General features: G+C 39.1%; 1 protein-coding gene across 3 annotated transcripts in view; it reads right to left on the bottom strand.

The window, feature by feature from the left end:
* The window catches only part of PHIP (PHIP subunit of CUL4-Ring ligase complex), a 138,656-nt gene that overhangs the window by 85,208 nt on the left and 30,504 nt on the right, over positions 1-22,944 (bottom strand). For all 3 annotated transcript variants that reach the window (XM_072999366.2, XM_072999373.2, XM_078385560.1), the window contains 7 exons: positions 18,749-18,909; positions 16,702-16,923; positions 15,394-15,494; positions 9,662-9,732; positions 9,105-9,205; positions 8,974-9,014; positions 6,648-6,746 (listed from right to left, as the gene is read on the bottom strand). In XM_072999366.2, coding sequence (XP_072855467.2) covers positions 6,648-6,746; positions 8,974-9,014; positions 9,105-9,205; positions 9,662-9,732; positions 15,394-15,494; positions 16,702-16,923; positions 18,749-18,909 — 796 coding nt within the window. The remainder of the gene's footprint in view (positions 1-6,647; positions 6,747-8,973; positions 9,015-9,104; positions 9,206-9,661; positions 9,733-15,393; positions 15,495-16,701; positions 16,924-18,748; positions 18,910-22,944) is intronic.

Raw genomic sequence — 22,944 nt, 5'->3', positions numbered from 1 at the left:
CCAGAATCTATTTTGTACAGGTGACTGAAGCAAAAACACTACCAATATAGCTTTATAGTTTTTTCTTGAAAATCTTTAAAATTAAAAGGAAACAAAAATATTTTGATAAGGAAAAAATTGCATATTGTAGTAAAGTAGCCTTAAAATGAATATCCCAATGATACATGAGAATCACTCTACCTCTTCTTTAGTAAGCTAATAAAGTCTCATGGTAGGAAATCTTTTGACGCATTGAGCTGAAATCAAGTCATTTCATGTGCTAGACAAGGCTTGTGGGAGCTAGAGAAAGCCTCTGGTGGGCTCTAGTTTATAGAATGATAGAAAAGTGAAGTTGGAAGGGGCCTACAAGGCCATCAAGTCCAGCCTCTTGCTCAATGCAGGAATACAATCAAAGCATATCTGCCAGGGGATTATTTAAGTTTTTCTTGAATGCCCCCAGTGTTGGAGCACTCACCAACTCCTGAGATAACTGGTTCCACTGTCATACTGTTCTAACAGGTAGAAGGTTTTTCCTGATATTCAAATGAAATCTGGCTTCCTTTAACCTCAACCCATTGTTGCATGTCCTGCACTCTGGGATGGCTGAGAACAGATCTTGCCGTTCCTCTGTATGACAGCCTTTCAAATATTTGAAAAGTGCTATCATATCACCCCTCAGTCTTCTTTTCGCAAGGCTTCTTGTTGTTTAGTCGTTAAGTAGTGTCCAATCCAATCTTTGTAATCCAATGGACCAGAGCATGCCAGGCCTTGATGCAGTAAACTCTCAAAGCTAAACATGCCCAATTCTTTCAGCCTTTCCTCACAGGCTTGGTTTCCAGCCCCCTGATCAGCCTTGTCACCCTCTTCTGAACTTGTTCCAATTTGTTAGCATTCTTCTTGAAATGTGGAGTCCAAAACTGGACGCAATACTCAAGGTGAGGCCTAACAAGTGCTGAATAGGGGGGGACTAGCACCTCACGGGATTTGGAAACTATACAGGTTATCTATTAATGCAGCCTAAAATAGCATTTTAGGTGGGACATGGTATCGCTGCAGGTTAAACCACAGAAGCCTCTGTGCTGCAAGGTCAAAAGACTTGCAGTCGTAAGATTGAATCCAAGCGACGGAGTGAGCCCCCGTCGCTTGTCCCAGTTCCCGCCAACCTAGCGGTTCAAAAGCATGCAAAATGCAAAAATGCGAGTAAATAGGTACCACCACGGTGGGAAGGTAACGGTGTTCCGTGTCTAGTTGCACTGGCCATGTGACCATGGAAGATTGTCTTCGGACAAACACTAGCTCTATGGACTGGAAACGGAGATGAGCACCGATTTCTAGAGTCAGACACAACTGGACAAATTGTCAAGGAGAACCTTTACCTTTACCTAAAATAGCATTTGCCTTTTTTGTAGCCACATCACAATGTTGACTCATACTTTGCTTGTGATCTACGACAATTCCAATATCCTTCTCACTTGTACTTTTGCTAAGCCAGGTATCCCCCCATCATGTAACTGTGCAATTGGTTTTTTTCCCCAGGTGCAATACTTTGCATTTATCCCTGTTGAATTTCATTCTGTTGCTTTCAGCCCGGTGCTCCATCCTATCAAGGTCGTTTTGAATTTTGTTTCTGTCTTCTAGGGCATTAGCTATTCTGGTATCATCTGCAAATCTGACAAGCATTCCCTGCATTCCCTCATCCAAGTCATTAATAAAAATATTGAAGAGCACCGGGCCCAGGACTGAGCCTTGGGGTACCCCACTTGTGACCTCCTCCCAGTTAGAGAAGGACCCATTAATCATAACCCTCTGAGTACACTTCTGTAGCCAACTGTGTATCCACCTGACACTTATTTATTTATTGTATTTATACCCCGCCTATCTAGTCATTTCGACCATTCTAGGCGGCTTGATTTTTCCAGCCCACACCTAGCTTGCTAATCAGGAGATCATGGGGTACTTTGTCAAAAGCTTTGCTGAAGTCAGGATATACTACATCTACAGCATTCCCTCTGTCTATCAGGGAGGTGACCTGATCAAAAAATGAGATTAGTTTGGCAGGATTTGTTCTTGACAAATTCGTGTTGGCTTCTAGTTATTATTGCATTATTTTCTAGGCGTTTGCACAATGACTACTTTACGATCTGTTCCAGAATTTTGCCTGCGATTGATGTCATGCTGACTGGCCTGTAGTTCCCAGGCCAGTCAGTTCCCTTTTTGAAGACAGGGACAACATTGGCCCCCTCCAATCCTCTGGCACCTCACCCATTCCCCATGATTTCAAGAAAATAACAGATAGCAGTTCTGAGAGTTCTTCAGCTAGTTCCTTCAGCACTCTCAGATGCAGTCCATGCGGTTCTGGAGATTTGAACTTGTTCAAGGAGGTATGATATGCCTTGACTATTTGTTTATCTATCTCCAGCTGAAATCCTGGAGACACACACACACACACGCATTTCCAATTTGTTTGGAAGTTCATAGTCTGTCTTATGGGAAAAGAGGGAACTAAATAGGAATTAAGCACCTCTGCCTTTTCTTTGTCCTCTCTTATCATTTTTCCATCTCCATTGCAGAGCTGTGCCACTATCTCTTTTGTCTTTTGCTACTCACATACCTGAAGAATGCTTTTTATTGCTTTTAGTGTCTTAGTTAACCTTAGCTCTTATACAACAGAAAATTTATACATATCCCACTGTACATTTCCAACACAGGTGGACTGCTTACTGAATTTCATGCAACGACACAGTAGTGCACATCTTCCTAATCACAGCTGAGATGGGCTTGTTCCCTTTTAGCTACAACTGTTGCATGCATGGCCTCTCATATGCCTAGGATTCACCATTTCATGTGAATATTTCAATTCTAAAGAGGAATGAAGAAACTCTCTCCAAACACTCCACTGCTATCTGGAGGGACTTTTCATCAACAGTAGCACTATTCATGCATTCAAAAAAATGGATTCATTTGAAAGCATGAGCAGGACGACTTCTAGCCCTGCCTCCACAGTCACTGTCACCATATAGACAGACAGTGTACAGGGGAAAGCTTCTGCTATGTGTGGATTCCCTCCATGCATCTACAAAAGTAATCAACTGCATGGAGAATTTCCACATGAAACAGACTGTCTGATATTCAGACTGTCCTTCTGAACATGGAAACAGTGACTGGTAGGGTGGGCTCAAATTCTCTATGCTCATGCTTTCAAAGGGGAACAGGGAAGCTATCTATACCATGCTCCAAGAGGATGTTTTCTAATAGTGACACATGAGTTACCAGCGTCTACAGTGCTAAAGTCCAGACTAAAAGAAGCCAGCCACTTGAAATAGTGCTTCTACCAGGTTGGCTGTGTACAGAACTTGAAAGTTTCATCATCATCAATGCTCAAGTTTGAGGGGAAGGTCTCTCACAGAAGGCAATTTGTGAATTACCAACACACCTTTCCCATTGAATTTCCTTTCAAGCTGAATTTCATCTCCCTCACAATTATTCAAAAGCAGAATAATGTGACAGGGAGAGGGATATCAACAAAGCCCACACTATCATGAGCAAGAGCCCCATTATACAGGAAGTAAACAGATGGGCTTTCCTTTCCTGTGCATGTTGCAAGAGCCTCTGGAAGTTCTGCTATCTAAAAATTGCTAGGAGCCATTTCTAAAGAACATCTCATTTAAAGGACTGAAAACTATTTAATTATAATAATGTTTGCAGTGGATTCAGACAGGTTTGGATCCCAGAACTCCATGATCTACTCCCCACAAAGACAGATAGTGCACTGTTCCACAGTCAATTCTCTTAATTGTTGTTAATTAATTAAGAGGCTACTAGAACTACATTTGTGCCAATCCTAAGTATGTGCAATTAGGCCAGTTGATTTATAAATAAACCGGCATTCCTGCTGTGATTTATAGCAGCTCTTTATCTCATGTATAGGTGTACTGGTAGCAGTTGTAGAATCATTAAGGCCACTTAGGGAACAGTTACACTGAAGAAAAAAGAAAACAAACTGATTACATGTCCGATGCAAAGGAAATGAACTTACACTAGGTCAGCATGTTCGCCTGCCTAACACCATTGTTGCTTACTCTCCTCTTAGCCTTTGCTGGGTTGTTGTTGTTGTTTAGTCATTAAGTCATGCCCGACTCTTCGTGACCCCATGGACCGGAGCACGCCAGGCCCTCCTGTCTTCCACTGCCTCCCGGAGTTGGGTCAAATTCATGTTAGTCGCTTCAATGACACTGTCCAACCATCTTGTCCTCTGTCGTCCCCTTCTCCTCTTGCCTTCACACTTTCCCAACATCAGGATCTTTTCCAGGGAGTCTTCTCTTCTCATGAGATGGCCAAAGTACTGGAGCCTCAGTTTCAGTGAGCACTCAGGGTTGATTTCCTTCAGAACTGATAGGTCTGATCTCCTTGCAGTCCAGGGGATTCTCAAGAGTCTCCTCCAGCACCACAATTCAAAAGCTTCAATTCTTCCGTAGTTAGCCTTCATGGTCCAGCTCTCACTTCCACACAACGCTACTGGGGAAAAAATAGCTTTGACTACGCGGACCTTTGTGAGCAAGGTGATGTCTCTGCTTTTTAAGATGCTATCTAGGTTTGTCATCGCTTTCCTCCCAAGAAGCAGATGTCTTTTAATTTCGTGGCTGCTGTCACCATCTGCAGTGATCATGGAGCCCAAGAAGGAAAATATGTCACTGCCTCCATATCGTCCCCTTCTATTTGCCAGGGGGTGATGGGACCAGTGGGCATGATCTTGGTTTTTTGATGTTGAGCTTCAGACCATTTTTCCCGCTCTCCTCTTTCACCCTCATTAAGAGGTTGTTCCATATCCAATCAGTTGTTCCATATCCAGTTCTAAATGTTGCTTCCTATCCCACATACAGATTTCCCATTAGATAGATAAGGTGGTCAGACACTCCCATTTCTTTAAGAACTTGCCATAGTTTGTTGTGGTCCACATAGTCTAAGGCTTTTGTGTAGTCAATGAAGCAAAAGTAGATGTTTTTCTGGAACTCTCTGCCTTTCTCCATAATCCAGCACATGTTAACAATTTGGTTGAGTTCCTCTGCTCCTTCGGAATCCAGCTTGTACTTCTCGGAGTTCTTGGTCCACATACTATTGAAGCCTACCTTGGAGGATTTTGAGCATAACCTTGCTAGCGTGTGAAATGAGTGGAATTGTACGGCAGTTGGAGCATTCTTTGGCACTGGCCTTCTTTGGGATTGGGATATAGACTGACCTTTTCCAATCCTCTGGCCACTGCTGAGTTTTCCAAACTTCCTGACATATTGAGTATAGCACCTTAACAGCGTCATCTTTTAAGATTTTAAATAGTTTGACTTGAATGCCATCACCTCCACTGGCCTTGTTGTTAGCCATACTTTCTAAGGTCCACTTAACTTCACTCTCCAGGATGTCTGGCTCAAGATCAGCAACCACACTATCTGGGTTGTCTGGGACATCCAGATCTTTCTGGTATAATTCCTCTATGTATTCTTGCCACCTCTTCTTGGTGTCTTCTGCTTCTGTGAGGTCCCTACCATTTTTGTCATTTATCATGTCCATCTTTGCACAAAAGGATCCTTTCATATCTCCAATTTTCTTGAACAGATCTCTGCTTTTTTCCATTTGTATTATTTTCCTCTATTTCTTTATACTGTTCATTTAAGAAGGCTCTCTTGTCTCTCCTTGCTATTCTTTGGAAGTCAGCATTCAATTTTTTGTAACTTTTCTGATCTCCCTTGTATTTTGTTTCTCTTCTCTTCTCTGCTATTTGTAAGGCCTCGTTGGACAGCAATTTTGCTTTCCAGCATTTTCTTTTCTTTGAGATAATTTTTGTTGCTGCCTCCTGTACAATGTTATGAGCCTCCATCCATAGTTCTTCAGGCACTCTGTCCACCAAATTGACTTCCTTAAATCTGTTCTTCACTTCCACTGTGTATTCATCAGGGATTGGGTTTAGATCATACATGACTAGCCCAGTGGTTTTTCCTACTTTCTTCAGTTTAAGCTTGAGTTTTGCTGTAAGAAGCTGCTGATCAGAGCCAAACTCAGCTCCAGGTCTTCTTTTTGCTAACTGTATAGAGCTTCTCCATCTCTGGCTGCAGAGAACATAATCAATCTGATTTCGGTATTGCTCATCAGATGATGTCCATGTCTAGAGTTGCCTCTTGTGTAGTTAGAAAATAGTGTGATGACCACCCTGTTCTCTTGACAAAATTCTCTTAGAGTTGGCCCTGCTTCATTTTGAACTCAAAGGCCAAACTTACCTGTTGTTCCTTTTATCTCTTGAGTCCCTACTTTAGCATTCCAGTCTCCTATAATGAGAATAACATCTTTCTTTGGTGTCAGTTCTAGAAGGTGTTGTCAGTCTTCACAGACCTGGTCAATTTCAGCCTCTTCAGCATTGGTGGTTGGTGCATAAACTTGGATTACAGTGATGTTGAAAGGTCTACATTGGATTCCTATGCAGTATTTTCCTTTGCAGCATTGGACTTTCCTTTCACTTTGTTGTGTACCTGTCTTTTTAACTAGAAACACTAGGTACTGAGCATCTTCATGCCAAGCACTGGCTCTACCACTGAACGATGATATTTCACCAAGACATGAATACCAATACCAATAAGAAGGAAAGTATTTTAAACTGCCATTAAGCTAACAAAATGATTTACCCTGCAGGACGAGTAGCCATATCTAACAAAATACTCTTCCATTCCCTTCTCTTGAACATCCAGATACGTGCTGTCCCATCACGACTTCCACTGACAAATCTAAGAAAGTGAAGAGGAGAGAATATACTTCGTTATTTTTTATAACCCAATCATCCTGCAAAGACGTTCAGTACAGATTGTGCTAAAAATCAAACCAAAGTCCAGTACGTACCAAAGAAATATTGTAATCTATTTATTATTTCTGATTGCTAGGTTAAAAACTTTAGATTTTACTGGACACATGAATAACTGTGGAGACAATAGAAGTAAGTGAACATCATCTAGCTTCCTCGTATCACTCAAAGAATGTTCAATTTATTTACTGAAACTATTCATTTATTAACAAGAGAACATTTTCACAGCTCATTGTTACAGTATTTCCTAAGAAACTGAAATATATTTCGAGTATTAATATCTGTGTTTTATTTCATTCATTATAAATGAATGGGACAAAATCACAAAAGGAAGCAAAAACACATTGGCTGAAATCCTGTAGCTTAGTGTATTAATTTAGTTCCTCTGTAAGTTCCACTTATTCAAGTGGACCTATGCTAGCTGTGCCTTAATTTAGGGCAATTAGTCCCTAGAATAGGCCCACTGGACTAAATGGAATTTACATAAAAGGTGATGCACCAAATCCCCAATGATTCAATGGGCCTACTCTAGGGTGAGTAATTACACTAAGCAACATGATTTCAGTCACTAAATGAAGAAGATACTAGCTAAAGATGATAGACAAGAGGAAGAAGCAAAGGTGGTATCATAGCCCAGACTTCAGAAAGCCATCACAATGCAAAAGACCTAAGAAATGATGCACCAGACAGAACAAAAAAGCTTTCCTTTAAATGAAGGAAGTAAAATTATTGAAATCAGCTGGTCCTTTAGGTAAAGTATTTTTCAAAACTGTGAAGTAATATATACATATTATGCTGTGAACAATGGAAATGCTTTTGCAACAGTGCTGCAACTGATTCAGAACAAAGTAAGAACACTACGCAGGGCTGTATTTTGCTCATTTTTAAACACCTTCATTAACTTCCACTTGTTTAAGCATAACTTAAAATACCCACACTAACATATAAAGCCATAAATGGCTTTGTGTCCTGAATATGTGAAGGAATGTCTGCTCTCATGCAAACATACCCAGCTGCTGTGGTCTTAGATGGCCTTGCTCAGAGTGCCTCAAGCTTTAGAAACAAGGCAGTTAAGAGGAGGACCTTCTCAACTATACTTCCTAAATAAAGAACATCCGCCCTGTTCAATTACTTGTTGCTTTCCTAGATGGTGCTTCAAAAATGCAGCTATTTATATGCTTCTAGAACCTTTTAAGTATTTTTTAAACTAGATCTGATATATTTTACTGATCTATTTATAGTACAGTATATTGCAGGTGTCTATAATATTTTTTTTGTTCTCACAGTTGTATAATTTGATGTAATTACATTATTGTTAACATGCTTATTTCTTGAATTGATTTTAACAATTTAGTGTAAACCATCTTAGCTCTTAAGGTTGACCAGAGTGACCCAAGTTTTAAAAACGTTTATACAAAGATACTGAATTGTATGAAACAATTTATGAATGAAACTCTATTTAGAAGTTTAATGATACACACAAATAAAGTTATTTTTTTTTTTCATTTTTCAATGTACTTGGAAAAAATCTTACTAATGCAGGACAATACAGATACATCTCTCTTGGATTACTACCCATGCCTGGTGGGGACATACTAAAGCAGCAATTGACAGCCACTATCTAAGTCTTTGTTTCTCACTGTCACTCCTTTCTGGCTCAAAATCAGTTTGGGGCATACACTACGATGCAGAGTTGAAAGCCTTCTTTCGCAGAAAAAGATATCAGGGTAGGCTTTATTTTGTATGATAAGCCATAATGAAATAGCTATAAGATCTCACATTTGACATTAGTGAAGCTAGTATTCTTTGCATGTTTACCCAGGAATAAACCCTCCTGAATGGAATTTACTTCTGGGTAAATACATACGTGCTCTGGTCCATGGGGTCACGAAGAGTTGGACAAGACTTAACGACTACATAACAACAAAATATATACAGAACTGTGCTGAACAATATATAAAGCCCTTCAAGGCATGCTCCTTTAGCGCTTTAAATAGGCCAAACATACTGAGTACACCATTTTGCCAAAGTTGACCATTTTAAAATCTTGGAAGATTAAACTGTGGGGGAGGAGGGAAGACATGAATGCATGTTTTTTTGTAAACACAGTATAAAGAAATATAAGACTATACACAAGTTGCTAATTTTCTTACCGATTACCAGTGTTGGAAAACTGAATACTGTCCACTTTGTCCTGTGTAAACAAGAAGAAAATTAACACCATGACTACAATATGCTAATGTTTTTCAGACAAATAGTTAAGCAATTTTGAGGAGGTATTTACAGTATGAAACTCCAACTCTGATATCTTCTCTGGCTGACCTGATCCAAAGAAATAAACCCTAATGATGTGATCTGTACTTCCAGTGGCCAGAAACATTCCACCTAAAGAAAAGCAAGAGTGAAATAAATATCAACATAGCACCATGCTGCTTAGTATTCTGATAGTCTTACATCTAACTTCATAACATCTGCTACAACCTACACACAGACTACAATGAAATGATAACACAAAAAATTGCTATCATTTGACCATCCTAATGCTCTTCAAATTTGTTATTAAGGCTGAGTATAATGTGTAAAGACTCTTTTTAGATACCATCTACATCTTTAGCAATTTTGCTTTTATAGGCAATGAACATATACTGCTAATGCATTTATTAAAAAACACTCCCAGTTAATAGTTCCCCTTTCAAGATGCCACACAATGGAACTTCCACTCAGAAGGATGCTATAACAAGAAGTTAAGCTGAATATATTTCAGGTATAAATACTACTCTTCATCACATTCCAAAAATGCTCATAAAATTGGTGTGGTTTTGCTGAAGGTGGACACTTTACCGGCACTAAAAGAAGAGCAGATCATTTGGACTCCAGGTCTTGGACGTTCTGTAAACTTTGTTGGCCTTGGACTGCAAAGTTTAAAAAACACACCAAAAGTTAAATTTCTCCAAGCAATTTAAGATAGCAACTGAACTAGTCAAAATATTAAAAATAAAAATATTATGCTAAACCTGTAGCAATATTATTGTCTAACATATATTTATAATAGTCTTACAGACAAGCAGTAAAGATCAGTGTAGGAGCCACTTGTTCATTGTGATGAAGCAGCCACATTGCAAAAGTCAGGCATTAAGCAATTGAGTCAGATTTACCGTATTTGCCGGCGTATAAGACAACTGGGTGTATAAGACGACCCCCCAACATTTCCACTCAAAATATAGTTACATACTTGCCATATAACACTACCCTCTCTTCCGCACACCTTCCACACACCAAATAAAAGGTGCTATTCATTGTCACCATTGTACGGCCGCAGCGCGACTGCAGCACCTCCGGCCCGCCCCTGCATCTCCGTGACCGGCACTAGTGCGCAAGTGCGTATGTGTGAGCTCTGCGTAGACAAGGGGCGGGGCGGAGCACCACTGCTTCCTGCCGAGCAGAACGGGCCAGTCACGTCAAAAAGCCTGGCACTCCGTCTCGCTGCTGATGCTCACCGCGGCCATGCTGGATACTGGACGGTATGTAGAATGAGGTGGGCAGGCATCAGGAGGCTACTATGGGCACCGGGCGAGCATCGGAAGACCACTATGGGCAGCTATGTCTATCCCAACTGAAGTGCACCCGGCGTATAAGACGACCCCCCCACTTGGAGGCATGTTTTTCAGGGCAAAAGAAGTAGTCTTATACAACAGCAAATACAGTAATTTTAGACTTTAACCTGTTATACTTTAATTATTTACATGAATGCTTATGTTTAGCTAAAGTTTTTTAAAAACTTATTTTAACAACATATTACCAGTTAAATCAGTAAAATAGTAAACACTCACAGAAATCCTATTATACATGTTACACTTTCAGAAGAGTGATGACATCACCAAAAGGGGCAGAATTCCAGGACTCAAAGTTGGGAAGCACCATTCTACAGAGCAATTCCATGCACAACTCCTCTCAAATCAGTCACACTGGTTCAGTTCTATTCCAGACTACCTGGGATTAACTCCCTTTAAATTTAGTGGGGCTTAGATCACTCAAATAACAAAGTTTTACAAAAGCCACCTGGTTTTCTTCACTGTGTTCTCTATGCATTCACATCTGAGACAAGGTCACAGTTCTGCACAATTCAGATAAAGAAACCTTTCTCAAATAAACTGTTTTTTGTTTGTTTGCTTTTTGGCTGGCTATAGCCCTGGTGGAATGGCTTCTATGGGTGTTACGGAGAAATAGTTTGGCCAGTTGATGAGCCAAAGATCCACTTTGCGAATCATCTGGCAGAAATAGTCTGCCACTTCTTGGGTTCAGAATGTCCCCCTCCCCCAAGAAAAAGCCAAGGAGACTTCCCAGGTAAGGCTACTGTCTACGTGTAGAAAGCCAGTGCTGTCTCCAAACCGTGAAGGTCTTCATTGATGTAAAAGGCAATGGGAATACATCAGAAGTACAAAATCCTGTGCAAGATGGAAGAGGGACTCAAATTTGCACAAGAAAATTATATCCAGTTTTAGTATTACTTTCTCCAAACACTTCTTAAGATAAGACTGATCCATTCTCATAGTGCAACTCTATTTAGCTCAATGAGCAGGTGTGCTGACCAGCAGGAGAGCACGGAGAGCAAGACTGGATGAAGCTCCCATTCATGTACATCTGTATATTCTGCTCAACAGGTTGGAACACTCCCCTGGAATATGAACGAGAATGTTGCTGCAATGATGATATTGCCCTTTTTGGAAGTATCTGTTGTAATTGTTACACTCAGCTGAGGTCATGTTCAGTAACTTGGACCACCACCAAAGTGAAAGTAAAACTTCAAATAGCACCGTTAGTTGCATTCAACTGATACTGAAGACAGAATTGTAGTGAAGTTGGAAGCCATGCCTGCAGAGGTCTCGCTGCAATCTGGCAAAACAAAGACTGGAAACTATCGAGGCCATCAGGACAAGTAATGATGTGGAGTGGATACTGAACATGCAACTTAGTAAGAGCAATGACTAGTCGGCTATCAATATAGGAAAATATTGGTATACTTTGCCTTCTTAGGTTTGCTCTCACCAAAGCAACAGGTTTTGTAAAAAAAAAAAAAAAAAAAAAAAAAAAAAAAAGTCAGTGTGACAGACAGGCTGAAAGCTAGAACTTGGTACAGACAGTACATTTCTCCCAAGGCAAACTGAAGGTGCTTCTGATGGGAAGAGTACATGGCTATGGGGAATTAAACATTTGTCAAGTTTATGGGTTGCAGACCAATCATTCTCTCTGAGAAGGATAAGATTGGCCACAGACAATTAAAAATTATTTTGTAACAATAAAAGAACTGGCATTTTAGAAGTTTAGAATGGATCAATCCTCTCTTCTCTTTCAGTCCCAAGAAGGACCAGTAGTGACCAATGAGACTGCAACGTCAATCTCCTATCTTCAGGGAATACAATGATGTCAAACAGAATGTGTTCACTGTTGGAAGGCAGCCAAACTCTGATAGCCTCCAGTGGACTATATCAAAGACCTTCTGATCCAATGATGTTCCATGCTTCATGATACTGAGCAAGCCTGATACCAAAGATTGGTAGGCTTGGTATCAATAGAGGAGGTCTGGTGGTAAAGAACACTCCCAATTTCACACATTTTCCACAATTATATGTGAGATGACAATGCTGGCATGATCATCAAAACCTTCTTTCCTCCAGTAGGTCTCCTCCTAGTATTAATAGATGAAGGCTACTTCCATAGGCATCCTTCAGTCTCGAGAGACTATGGTAACATGTTCTGAATAGAGGAGTGTCTTCTCCAGAGCATGAAGCCTAGGCAAAGTAATATGAAGGCTACTGAGGTCAATAATAGAGGACATACATGCTCAACACAGCTTCTGGGGCCTGGAGGCTGAACCACCTTAACTGCACCAACAGTAAACCTGATATTTACTCCAAGTCAGCTGCTTGAGTGGGAGGCAGATGAAAGGACTCCCTTTCTGGCACCAGCGGCTAATATGTCACCTATATCCAATTTTTAATTGGTCTTAGATGGGAAAAGACCCTGGTTGCAGAAGGATATACCGTATTTTTTGCACCATAAGACGCACTTTTTCCCCACAAAACAGGGGGGTGGAAAGTCTGTGCGTCTTATGGAGCGAAGAAAACAGATTATATTTTCCTGTTTTCTTCTTGTAAAAAATTGGTGCGTCTTATGGAAAGGTGCGTCTTATGGAGCGAAAAATACGGTATCTGTTTGTCTCTATTACCCTGCAATAGACTGGTGACTAAAACCTGGCACATGGACAAAATTGAACTACTCCTACCAGAGCTTTAAGCTGAGTCAGCTGCATACCAGCTGCTGTCTAGATATACTAGATGCCTCTTTTGTAAATAACACAACATACTTCATAGCATTTGGCAAGTGATTCATGATAGATTGTCACCTTGTTCCTCAGGAATGGCTGATATCCCAATGGCTGATATGGCCCCTTCTGTTTACTTGCAATCTTTACCAACTACACTGCTCCAGAATAGGCTTCACACAGCAAAAGGTCAAATCTTTTTCCCTCTCTATCAAGTGGACAAATGACATTTTCCTGTATGTAGGAAGTAACTTTTATGGAGTTCAGTATCAGATATTGGAAAAGGTGCACACAATCTTCTTCCTGGAACCTGCATAATTTATCCAGAGAACAATTTCATAGAGATACCCAATATTTCTGATAAATCTCATGAGATGATCTTAACAAGAAGGAGAGCACAGGCAAGCCAAATGGAGCAGTGTTCTAGATTTAGATAAATAAAAATACAAGGTCATCTTCAGGAGCCTTCTGCCTGAAGGATGGTACGTCCCAAATTCCTTCAATCTAATCAACATGTCAGAGTACACTAAGAGATCTCTGATGGACACAAAAGGTCATTTGGAGCAACCAATGGATCTGGTGATGAAGACTGCTGTTGTACTTCAGGGCAGACCAACCGGGTTAATTCACTAAGTCGGTGTTAGATCCAGTGTGTTGAAATGGAGGTTTGTTCTACTGCACAGAACACTGTGGTTGAAATAACCAGGTGTATAGGTCTGACAGAGATTTCTGGAGCTACCCGTGATGAAAGAACTTTAACATTTTTGAAATATTGTACAAATCAGAATCTGAATGAAGATTTTCCTCAAAACAACAGTATCAAGGTGAAAGGTATATAAAAGGCCGTCAATGCTGTAGTGGATGTAGGTTGTGGCATGGTCAGTTCCGACAAAGCAGGAGCTTTGGTACCGAAAGCTGTGTTGATATTGTGTGTTAGTAGTTAGTTGACATTTTTTGTGTTCTAGGTAGATGAACGTACAAAGACCAATTCAGGAAGTATCAGCAATGCCCATAATACAGAAATTAGTAACAATCAGGGTGTTGGTAAGCAACATCACTTGTAGTCGCACAGACAACTTGAATGGTACAAAAGTTGTTATACCATGAGCTCTTCCATCACAGCTGCTTCTATCCATTGATCCCCATGAGGAGCCACATGATTGTGGTATTCTGGATTGAGGATAGCTACAACCGGTGTGCTTTTTCAAAAGAACTGACAAGAAGGTAGCGCCAGCTCAAGTGTGTACTGCTGGATTGATACTGCTGTTTGATTGTCTTCCTCACCCTCTAATGCTGGGCCTTATACCATCACATCAGGAGAAGGCTTAACAGCAGTTAGAGAAACTGTGTGTTGTTGATGGAAGGACCTCTTTGGACGGCTCTGAGTAAGTTATCTGCCCCTCATCAGTGTCCAGTCTTAGTCGACTTGTGTGTTGTCCTTTCTTTTCCTTCTTTTTAGGTAAATCTGATGTCTCAGTCCCTTTGGATTTGCCCACCTTGTGCTTTATTTATTTAACTTTAGTATCAACAAGATTGATACTGAGAAAGTCTCATTGTGCTGAATCAACACCAGTGGCTTGCTGTTGGCAATGGCACCAAGGCCTGCTGAGTCAGTCACTTCAGATAATGATATGGTAGTGCCAGCTGTTAAAAATGGGAATATTGTTATCAAGATCCTCAGAACAGATGTAAACAATTTTAGATCTGTTCCATCTGTCCCAAAGAGGCTACAGAAGTGGCAAGTGCCATCTTAAAGAGGAAGAATTTAAGTCTAGTGGTCCTATTTCTTCTTGTTTGGAAGGAAAGTACTTACCCTATATACAAGAACTTCTGATGGATGTCAGTAAAGAGAATCTGCTGATACTTCATACAATATTTGAAAAAGGCTCCAGGATTATTAGCTATAAAGATCTGAAGGGGACTTAACTAACTACTATATATAAATAGTAGTCATAGCCATACAAAATGAATGAATAATTTACAACAGTGGTCTCGAAATTTTGGCAGGACTCTCAGAGAGGTTCTTGTAGGATGTGGTTGATATGGAACAATGGAGGGAAAGATGTGCCAGAGTATGTACTTTGGGTGTGTGTGTGCAGTCTAGAAGACTCCAAAAGGGGTGGCCATGTGCAGGTATAGACTAATCGGGGTGAATGCATAAAAATGACAAAAATGAGCTAAGCTTCCAAAAGCAAATTACAAGGCAGCTGCAGTGATCCTAAATACTAAAATAGTGCAGGAAGAAACTAACTTTATTTTAAGGGTGCCAGCATCCCACAGCCAAAAACATATTGTGCCATCTGCCCCAGTTGAAGACAGGTAACGCTTTGAGCCACTGCACAGTGGAGAAAACTGCAAGACAAACAAAGTTATTTATAAATCTTTGATTTTTAACCAACAGTGGAAACAAGTGATCAAAATTACTTTCAGAATAAACCAAAATCTATATCATAATTACCCCTTCTATAAAAAGTCACTTAATCAGCCACATGTAAAACTGTCAGAAAGCTCTCCACTGCGTGAAAAAGCTCATTTTCATTTTCTCCACCTCTCTCTCTTATTACACACACACAAACACTGTCTTACACATGAACAATTCCAGCTCCTCCTCTATCATTCTGTGTTCATTTTTTTTAGAAGCCTACATCTAAGACATTTGATATCTGATTGACAAGAATCAAGTCCTCAGATCAATTACATATTACAATTACTGCAGCATTTAGGTTAGCTGAGGAGGACCCAGGTTCTATACTTTTCCTAGCCATCTTCTCCCTGACAGTCCCATTTGTTTGTTTTTTTAACTGACAGTTTTTTGCTGTGGGGTGGAAATTCTTCTTCCCCCCCCCCCAAAAGTCTGTATCTTAAATTTAAGGCCAGAATCCTGTTAGACAAGTCTGCCAATGTAACTTCATCATAAATTTCAGTAGCAAATTCTCACAAGTTAAAAAGTCAGCACAACCATCTGTAATTAGACAGCAGTTGTGAGACTCAATATGCAACAGCAAATACTTGAACTGACTTGCTGCTGACATTTATGGTTATGGAGACATGCTAGCATAAATATATAATAGAATTCCAGCTGAAGTGTTTCATTTGCTAATTTTGGGTAGTTGACACCTGAATCAATCAGACAATATCTCTGGCAGCATACAGCCAATATGGAAATGAAAGTGGTAGTACTGGCACAATCTTCCCATCCCTCTTGCGTGTTCCTATTGGTCACAGACTCCAAAAAGCAATGGCTCAACAAATACTAATCTTTAATCTAAATCTGCATGGCGCATGCCTGGAGCCCTGAATGTCTAGCTACCATTCTTGAAGCTTTTCTTTGATGAAAAGAAAGGTGTATTCACCAATATGACCATGGTGCTATCAGTTCCATCACCCCCTGGACCTGCTCTCTAGTCAGGATTTGGGAGCACCATTGACAGGATTTCAAGTGAGAAGAATATAGTCTTCAGTTTAAGAAATCTCTTTTACTTTTCAAAATATTCACTCAATGAACTTTCTTTTGTGATAAAATGATTTCCGAGTTTATGATACAGAAGGAAGCTAATACCTGTAGTGACGTTATGGATGCACTGTGGCCTTGCAAAACAGCCAAAGGGGCACAAGTTCGAAGACACCACACTCTGATCATCTTGTCACAGCTTCCTGCAGCAATCATCGTATTCTCATAATTAACCGCCATATCAGATATTTCAGCTGCATGTCCTCTTAAAGTAGCAAGCAACCTTCCATCGTCTGTCGCCCAGATTTTCACAAGACAATCATCAGAACCCTTTAAAAAAGATTTACTGTAAATACTGCCCAATTAAAAGCTACTGCATTTAAGGGGTTTATACAGATATATTCATTTGGATCCAAATAGTCTCTTGAACAAGCAAGATCTTCCCAAATTTTAGTGAGCCACCTATTCCTACTTCATTCATACATAGCTTTTTTTCCTCCCTTGTACTATACTTTTCCTTGTAGCTTTTCAGAGAGTGCAAGGGAATGCACTGAGCAGAATCCTATCCACAGTTCTTTATATCCAAGCAACAGTATTCTAAAATGACTACATTTTCCATGTATATTTTTAAGAGTCTGCTTGGGTTTTGACATCCTCAGAGGAGGTCCCATTACCCTCAAAAGCACATCTGGTGAGAACAAAAGGGAAGCTTTTCTTGGTAGCTGCTCCTGGACTACAGAACTCCCTTCTAATGAAAGTTAGTCTGGCTTCTTCCCTGCTGAAAGGCAAAGATCCTTTTACTCAAACATACTTTAGATAACTAGCTGAAGAGCTAAAGAAAGGGCTTTTCAATATCAATTGCTGTGCTTTTTTTCCCCTAATGATTGTTTTTTCCTGATTGGTTTTCCATTGGCTCTTTGTTTTAATACAATCATCTCCTTGGCTATCTTTTAATATTATAATGTATTGTGTTTCTAGTTGTATCTGCTTATTTAAGCTGTCATAGGTCCTAATCTTGGGAGAAAGGCAGAACAGAAATGAAATGAATAAATCAGTAAAAAGAATTATAGCTCATTTATTACGCTAGATATAGGAAACCAAATGGAATGGCTAAACTTACAAACCTAGTTTGGTATACTGTGACTAAGTACAGTAAATGCTTAAATGGAAAACTATAGCTGACTTAAAATGACTAAAATATATACATAATCGCAACTGATTCTCTGGATCACCAGAAACAAAGGGGTCAGAGTCACTAAGCCTCTTCCAGACTTCAGCAATCTTCAAAAGTCACGGAGGGACATACAGGAACCCCTGAGATATGTATAACCACTGGAGACATTTGGGGACATACCACATCTTTTAAAACAGCCAAAATATATATTTTGACAAATACAGTTTCGTCCCTTTTTGTTTCTCTGTTTTATGTCTCACTGGAACAAACAGATAACTTACTGAATTTCGGTACCCATTAATAAGGTGTGTGGGCAGGGTCTTCTTTTTTTAGGGGGGTCAAAGAGTGAACATCAAGCATCTAACAAACTTTATTTTTAAAAGTTTATCCCTAATAAAAGATCAATGGGCACTAGTCCAAAATATCTGATTTTTTAAAATGTTATATACTGTATATAAATTATATCAGACAAAAGTATATGCACACTCCCAAGTACTACTGTGTTTCCCCGAAAATAAGAAAATAATGCTCAAAAAAACGCATTAGGGCTTATTTTCCAGGGATTTTTTTTTCATGTACAACAATCTACATTTATTCAAATACAGTCATGTAATCTAGTTGCTTCACAATGGTGGAGGGCAGGTTTTCACTTAAGTGGGGCTTATTTTTGGGGTAGGGCTTATGTTACAAGTATCCTGAAAAATCATACTAAGACTTATTTTACGGTTAGGTCTTATTTTGGGGAAAACAGAGTACTACAAAGGTAATATAAGAAATTGTATTAAATACCTATACAGCAGCATGTGAACACATGTACACAAAAAATCCAATACTTTCTGTGTCTGCAAAGAACTGCAGAACACAATAGAGAAAGTGAACATGTTTAATATAATAGCCTATCTTTCTGCAGCAGTTATAACTATAGCACATAATACTTAAGAATGCAGATACATTGAGACATTTACATGAACTTGCACTTACCGTGAATATTCGTCGGCCTGTCCGATCAAATGTTACACAATATACTGAAGACAAGTGCCCTAGGATTCGCTTGTGCATTTTCATATGTTGATACACAGCAGTTGGAACAAGATGTTCAAGCCTGTATTTTCCATTTAGTTTTCTTGAAAAGAGAGTTTCAGCTATAAAACAAAAATGCATTTTAAATATCACATTAAGTTATCTGTCCAGCAACGGGTAACTGTTTTTGAGAACCACAAATAAATAGAGTATTCCTATAGAAAACCTATGTCATAAGCAACATCTTAAGATAATTAAAAGAACCTATCCTTTCAAGCAAAGCAACAATTGTCAGATTCTGAAATAATGTGTTAGCTACCTTTAAGATCACAGGCTTCAGAACACAGCACTCCAGCCAGTTCAGAGGTCATCCTGACTTTTTGATTTCCTTTCCTTTTTGATTTCCTTAGTGAAATGGGTTCACCAAATTACCTCAACCATTAGCGCAACAGTCAAAATCACTGACTTAAATCATCAAACAGAAATTGAGAATTATTTTGATAGAAGTGTTATCAACTGTAGAACCCCACCCAGCAGCCATGAGCTATTTAAATTCCCAAGTAGGCTGCTGCAGGAAATTGATGCCTTTGAAGACAGCTCAGGAACTACAGGTATTCTCATCTGCAACAGATCATTTGACAACACATTACTTAAAAAACTAAATTTCCTCCAAAATTCGTACTGACTTTTCAAACACAATGCACATTATTCAACTTGCTCTGAATCCAAAGTAACTTACAGTAAGAGACATCCCCAATACAAAGTACTGTAACTTAAAGCAAGAGCCTTCTGCGTATTACATCTTAGAGTCAAGCTCTGTTACCTCTGCTTGATTCAAACTGCTGATAACAAAAGCATGGCCTATCATTTTCATACTGTGGAATTCCTTCCATATGAAGACTCACTGACTTTATCTTCACATTCTTCTTTTCAATTTTATTTTTATTAAAACGAGATGTCCTATAATTATTTGAAGCTTTAAAAAGCTTTTAAAAAATTAAAAAATATTTTTTAAAAAAAAAATGGTTTTTCACTGTATTTGCATGTCTCTTTAAGACAGGAATCCTGGTTTAATAAACAATGGTTAAAATCATGTTTTCTGCAACTTACTTTAGGTCCGTTTGACTCAACGGAACTTATGGAGGAACTGACTCACCAAATCCCCACTGATTCAATTGGCCTACTCCAGTGTGTAGACTAAGCAATAGGATTTTGGCCAATAGTGTGAACAAACAGCATGCCAGGTTCACTTTGCTCCTTTCTTCACAGGAATGAGTAAAAAACCAGTAAGCAATAGCATAACATTACATCTCATTATAATTAAAGATGTCCAAAAATTAGAATCACAAATCAGCTTTAAAGTAGGATTTGTTGTTCACATACAAGCCCTATATTGCCTGTACATCCTTAATCATGATCCTCAGTTTGGATGCAAAGTAATTCTTCCCAGTTCTTTACCCTCTTATGTAAACAGACTACCTGAGGCAGCAGCTTGTTCACACTGTCATCTAAACACTGTAAGAGAATCCGGGCTTTAAAAAATTAATTATGAACACAGATGTGATTAGGATCCTTTCCAGAATGAACAGGTTGTGCAATGTTCATAGTATAATCAGTTTCATTTTTAAGAAGTATTTGCAAGTAGAAGAAAGGGTAGTGTCGTCTCCAAGATAACTACTTGTGCAAATAGTTATCCATATCTCCTTACATAAGTGTAATTGGCAAAAAACTTCCATAAGGGCAACGCTTATGCAAGTGGAAGATCCACCATTATTCCACTGGCCACACACTCCGATGGCAACAAATGAAAGTCTTATAATTATTTTCGATACAAAATATGTGATCCATTGCTATAAAGGTATTAATAATATAACATGCTGTCACAAAAAGACAGTCATGGCCCTTCATTTCAGCCAGATGTGCAGGCAGAATACATTGGCTATTGCCTAGATACACTGACCACAATGCAATTGCAACTAGAGTGGGCTCACTTAATCAATGGGTGTTACAAGAAGTGTTGACTTACCATTCAGCAATTAAGTTAATTCTACTCTAGTTGGGACCAGCAACTAAATTTAGGCTTGAGGCAATTTGTGACAACAGGACTACACTACAAAAGACCTGGTTAGGCAGTGAACTAATGTATGTTGAGAAAAGCTCTACATAATATCTAATGAAATCAAGTGTACTATAGTTATAATTAAATGAAGCACTATTCAAGCATTCTGTGATAACATACTGCTGAAAAAGGCAACAGATTTTCAAATCTGTTGCCTTCCGGCAAGGCTACAAACTCTTTCACTCTTCCTTTCACACAAGGAAGCTAATAAACTAGGAAAACTTCCAATAACTATAGGTTTCACCTGGTTCAGACTGAATCTGCCAACTGTTTTGATTAAAACAAAGGGTGGGTTTGACTTAAATCACAATTTATATATTTTTCGAAATTGATGATTTAAATCAATTAGATTTTTAAAACTCACTGACTTTTATTAACTCTGACTAGAAACATATAGAGAATGGTTGGGGTCATGTGCATTTGCTCTATCCTCTCATCTCACCATGCTGATGTGAAGGTGTGTAGTGAAACTAATCACGTTCACCTAAATGAGGACATAATACACTCAGGTTTGCTACACAAACCTGCAGCTTCCCTGCTTCAGCTGCTATGACTGCAAACTGCCCTCTTTCATGACATCTCTAAAATTGCATTACAGGACATAATCAAAATTTTCCTGACTTTTGACTAACTTTGCCAGCTTTCTCTGATGACTTCATTTATCTCAAGTTTTCTGATCTTGGTACTACAACTGCACTAGGCCTGTCCTGGTTGCTACAGATCTTGGCTATCAATACAAAGAGACTGGTAGAGATGCCAACATGTAGGTTCCATTCTGCCTTCCACACGTTTTGTACAACGATGTCTGAAGGCACATGAGACTTATTGCTTTCTTGAACAGCTAGAAAAAATTAGGATATTAAGCCAACTTCATGGTTTAATAACTTAGGTCACTAAGCAAGTTGTTCTTTGTAACTGGTAGGCTCATAGTGAGACAAGCAATCCTTCTGGTATCGAGTCATTTAGATCTTCATAGGTACCAAATAACCCATCACATAGGCCTCCAAGACATATGAGGTACATTATCATTCCACACCATCTAATATCCTCTTGGCAATACAACATCGGTCCAATTTCTAAATTAAATTAACAGCATATCCTGCTATGTATTGCTAGCCAACTATTGGCATGAAACCTGGCAGGAGAGCATCTTCCTTTTTGTGACAGTTAATTTCACAGAGTATGCTGAAAAGAGAATTTAAGTCATATGCATGCAAAGCAACAGTAATGCAGAATGTCTTGTGGTGTTATCTTCTATGACGACAAATGAACAAGAGATGTTACTCAGCCTATTGGGAAGGTGTGAAGAAGAGACACTATTGTCTCAAAAAACTATGAAGTCTAAACCACCTGCAGAAATTATAAGGTTCTGGCACTTTTCTCCAATATTTCATATTCCTAAGATGGCTGTCTTTTAAGTATACTTGCTGACTGGGGAAAATGGTTCTAAAATATTGAAAGGAATGTACGGGGGAGAAAAGACACTAAGCAGCCAATCTATTGCATAAGCAGGGGTGAGATGTAGACTACCAATGACTGTCCCCATTCTTCTCAGGGATCTTTTGGGATATTCAAGAGCTGATGTCCAGTGGTGCACCAAACTTTTCATTCTTTCTATTCAACACAAATTTAAAAATGAATGGGGGATGAAAGAGATAACAGCTTTCCCCTGACCATTTTCCACATCATGCAAATATGCCAATATGGAACCCTGAGGCCAGGGTGGATTTGACAGGATTCAAATCCATTAGAGTGGATTTAAAAAGTGTTTTTTTTAAAAAAAAAATCAAAACAATCAGATATTTTTTAAAAAACTTTTTAAAATTTTATTTTATAATCACTGATTTTTAGCCATCCTGCTAGTAATTTAAATCGTGAAATAAATAAATTATTTAAAACTGCTAGATAGCTGAGTAGTTTTGGCATCTGGCTACAGAGCCAGAGGGTAGAAGTTTAATTACCCACTGTACCTCTCTGACTGAAGCTAGACTTGATGATCCATAGGGGCCCTTCCAGCTCTGAAGTTCAAAGATTATTA

Source organism: Pogona vitticeps, chromosome 1 (genome assembly GCF_051106095.1).
Source record: "Pogona vitticeps strain Pit_001003342236 chromosome 1, PviZW2.1, whole genome shotgun sequence".
In the NCBI taxonomy this organism is placed as follows: Eukaryota; Metazoa; Chordata; class Lepidosauria; order Squamata; family Agamidae; genus Pogona; species Pogona vitticeps.
The sequence above is the reverse complement of the archived record's forward strand: the minus strand, read 5'-3'. Positions and strand labels throughout refer to the sequence as shown.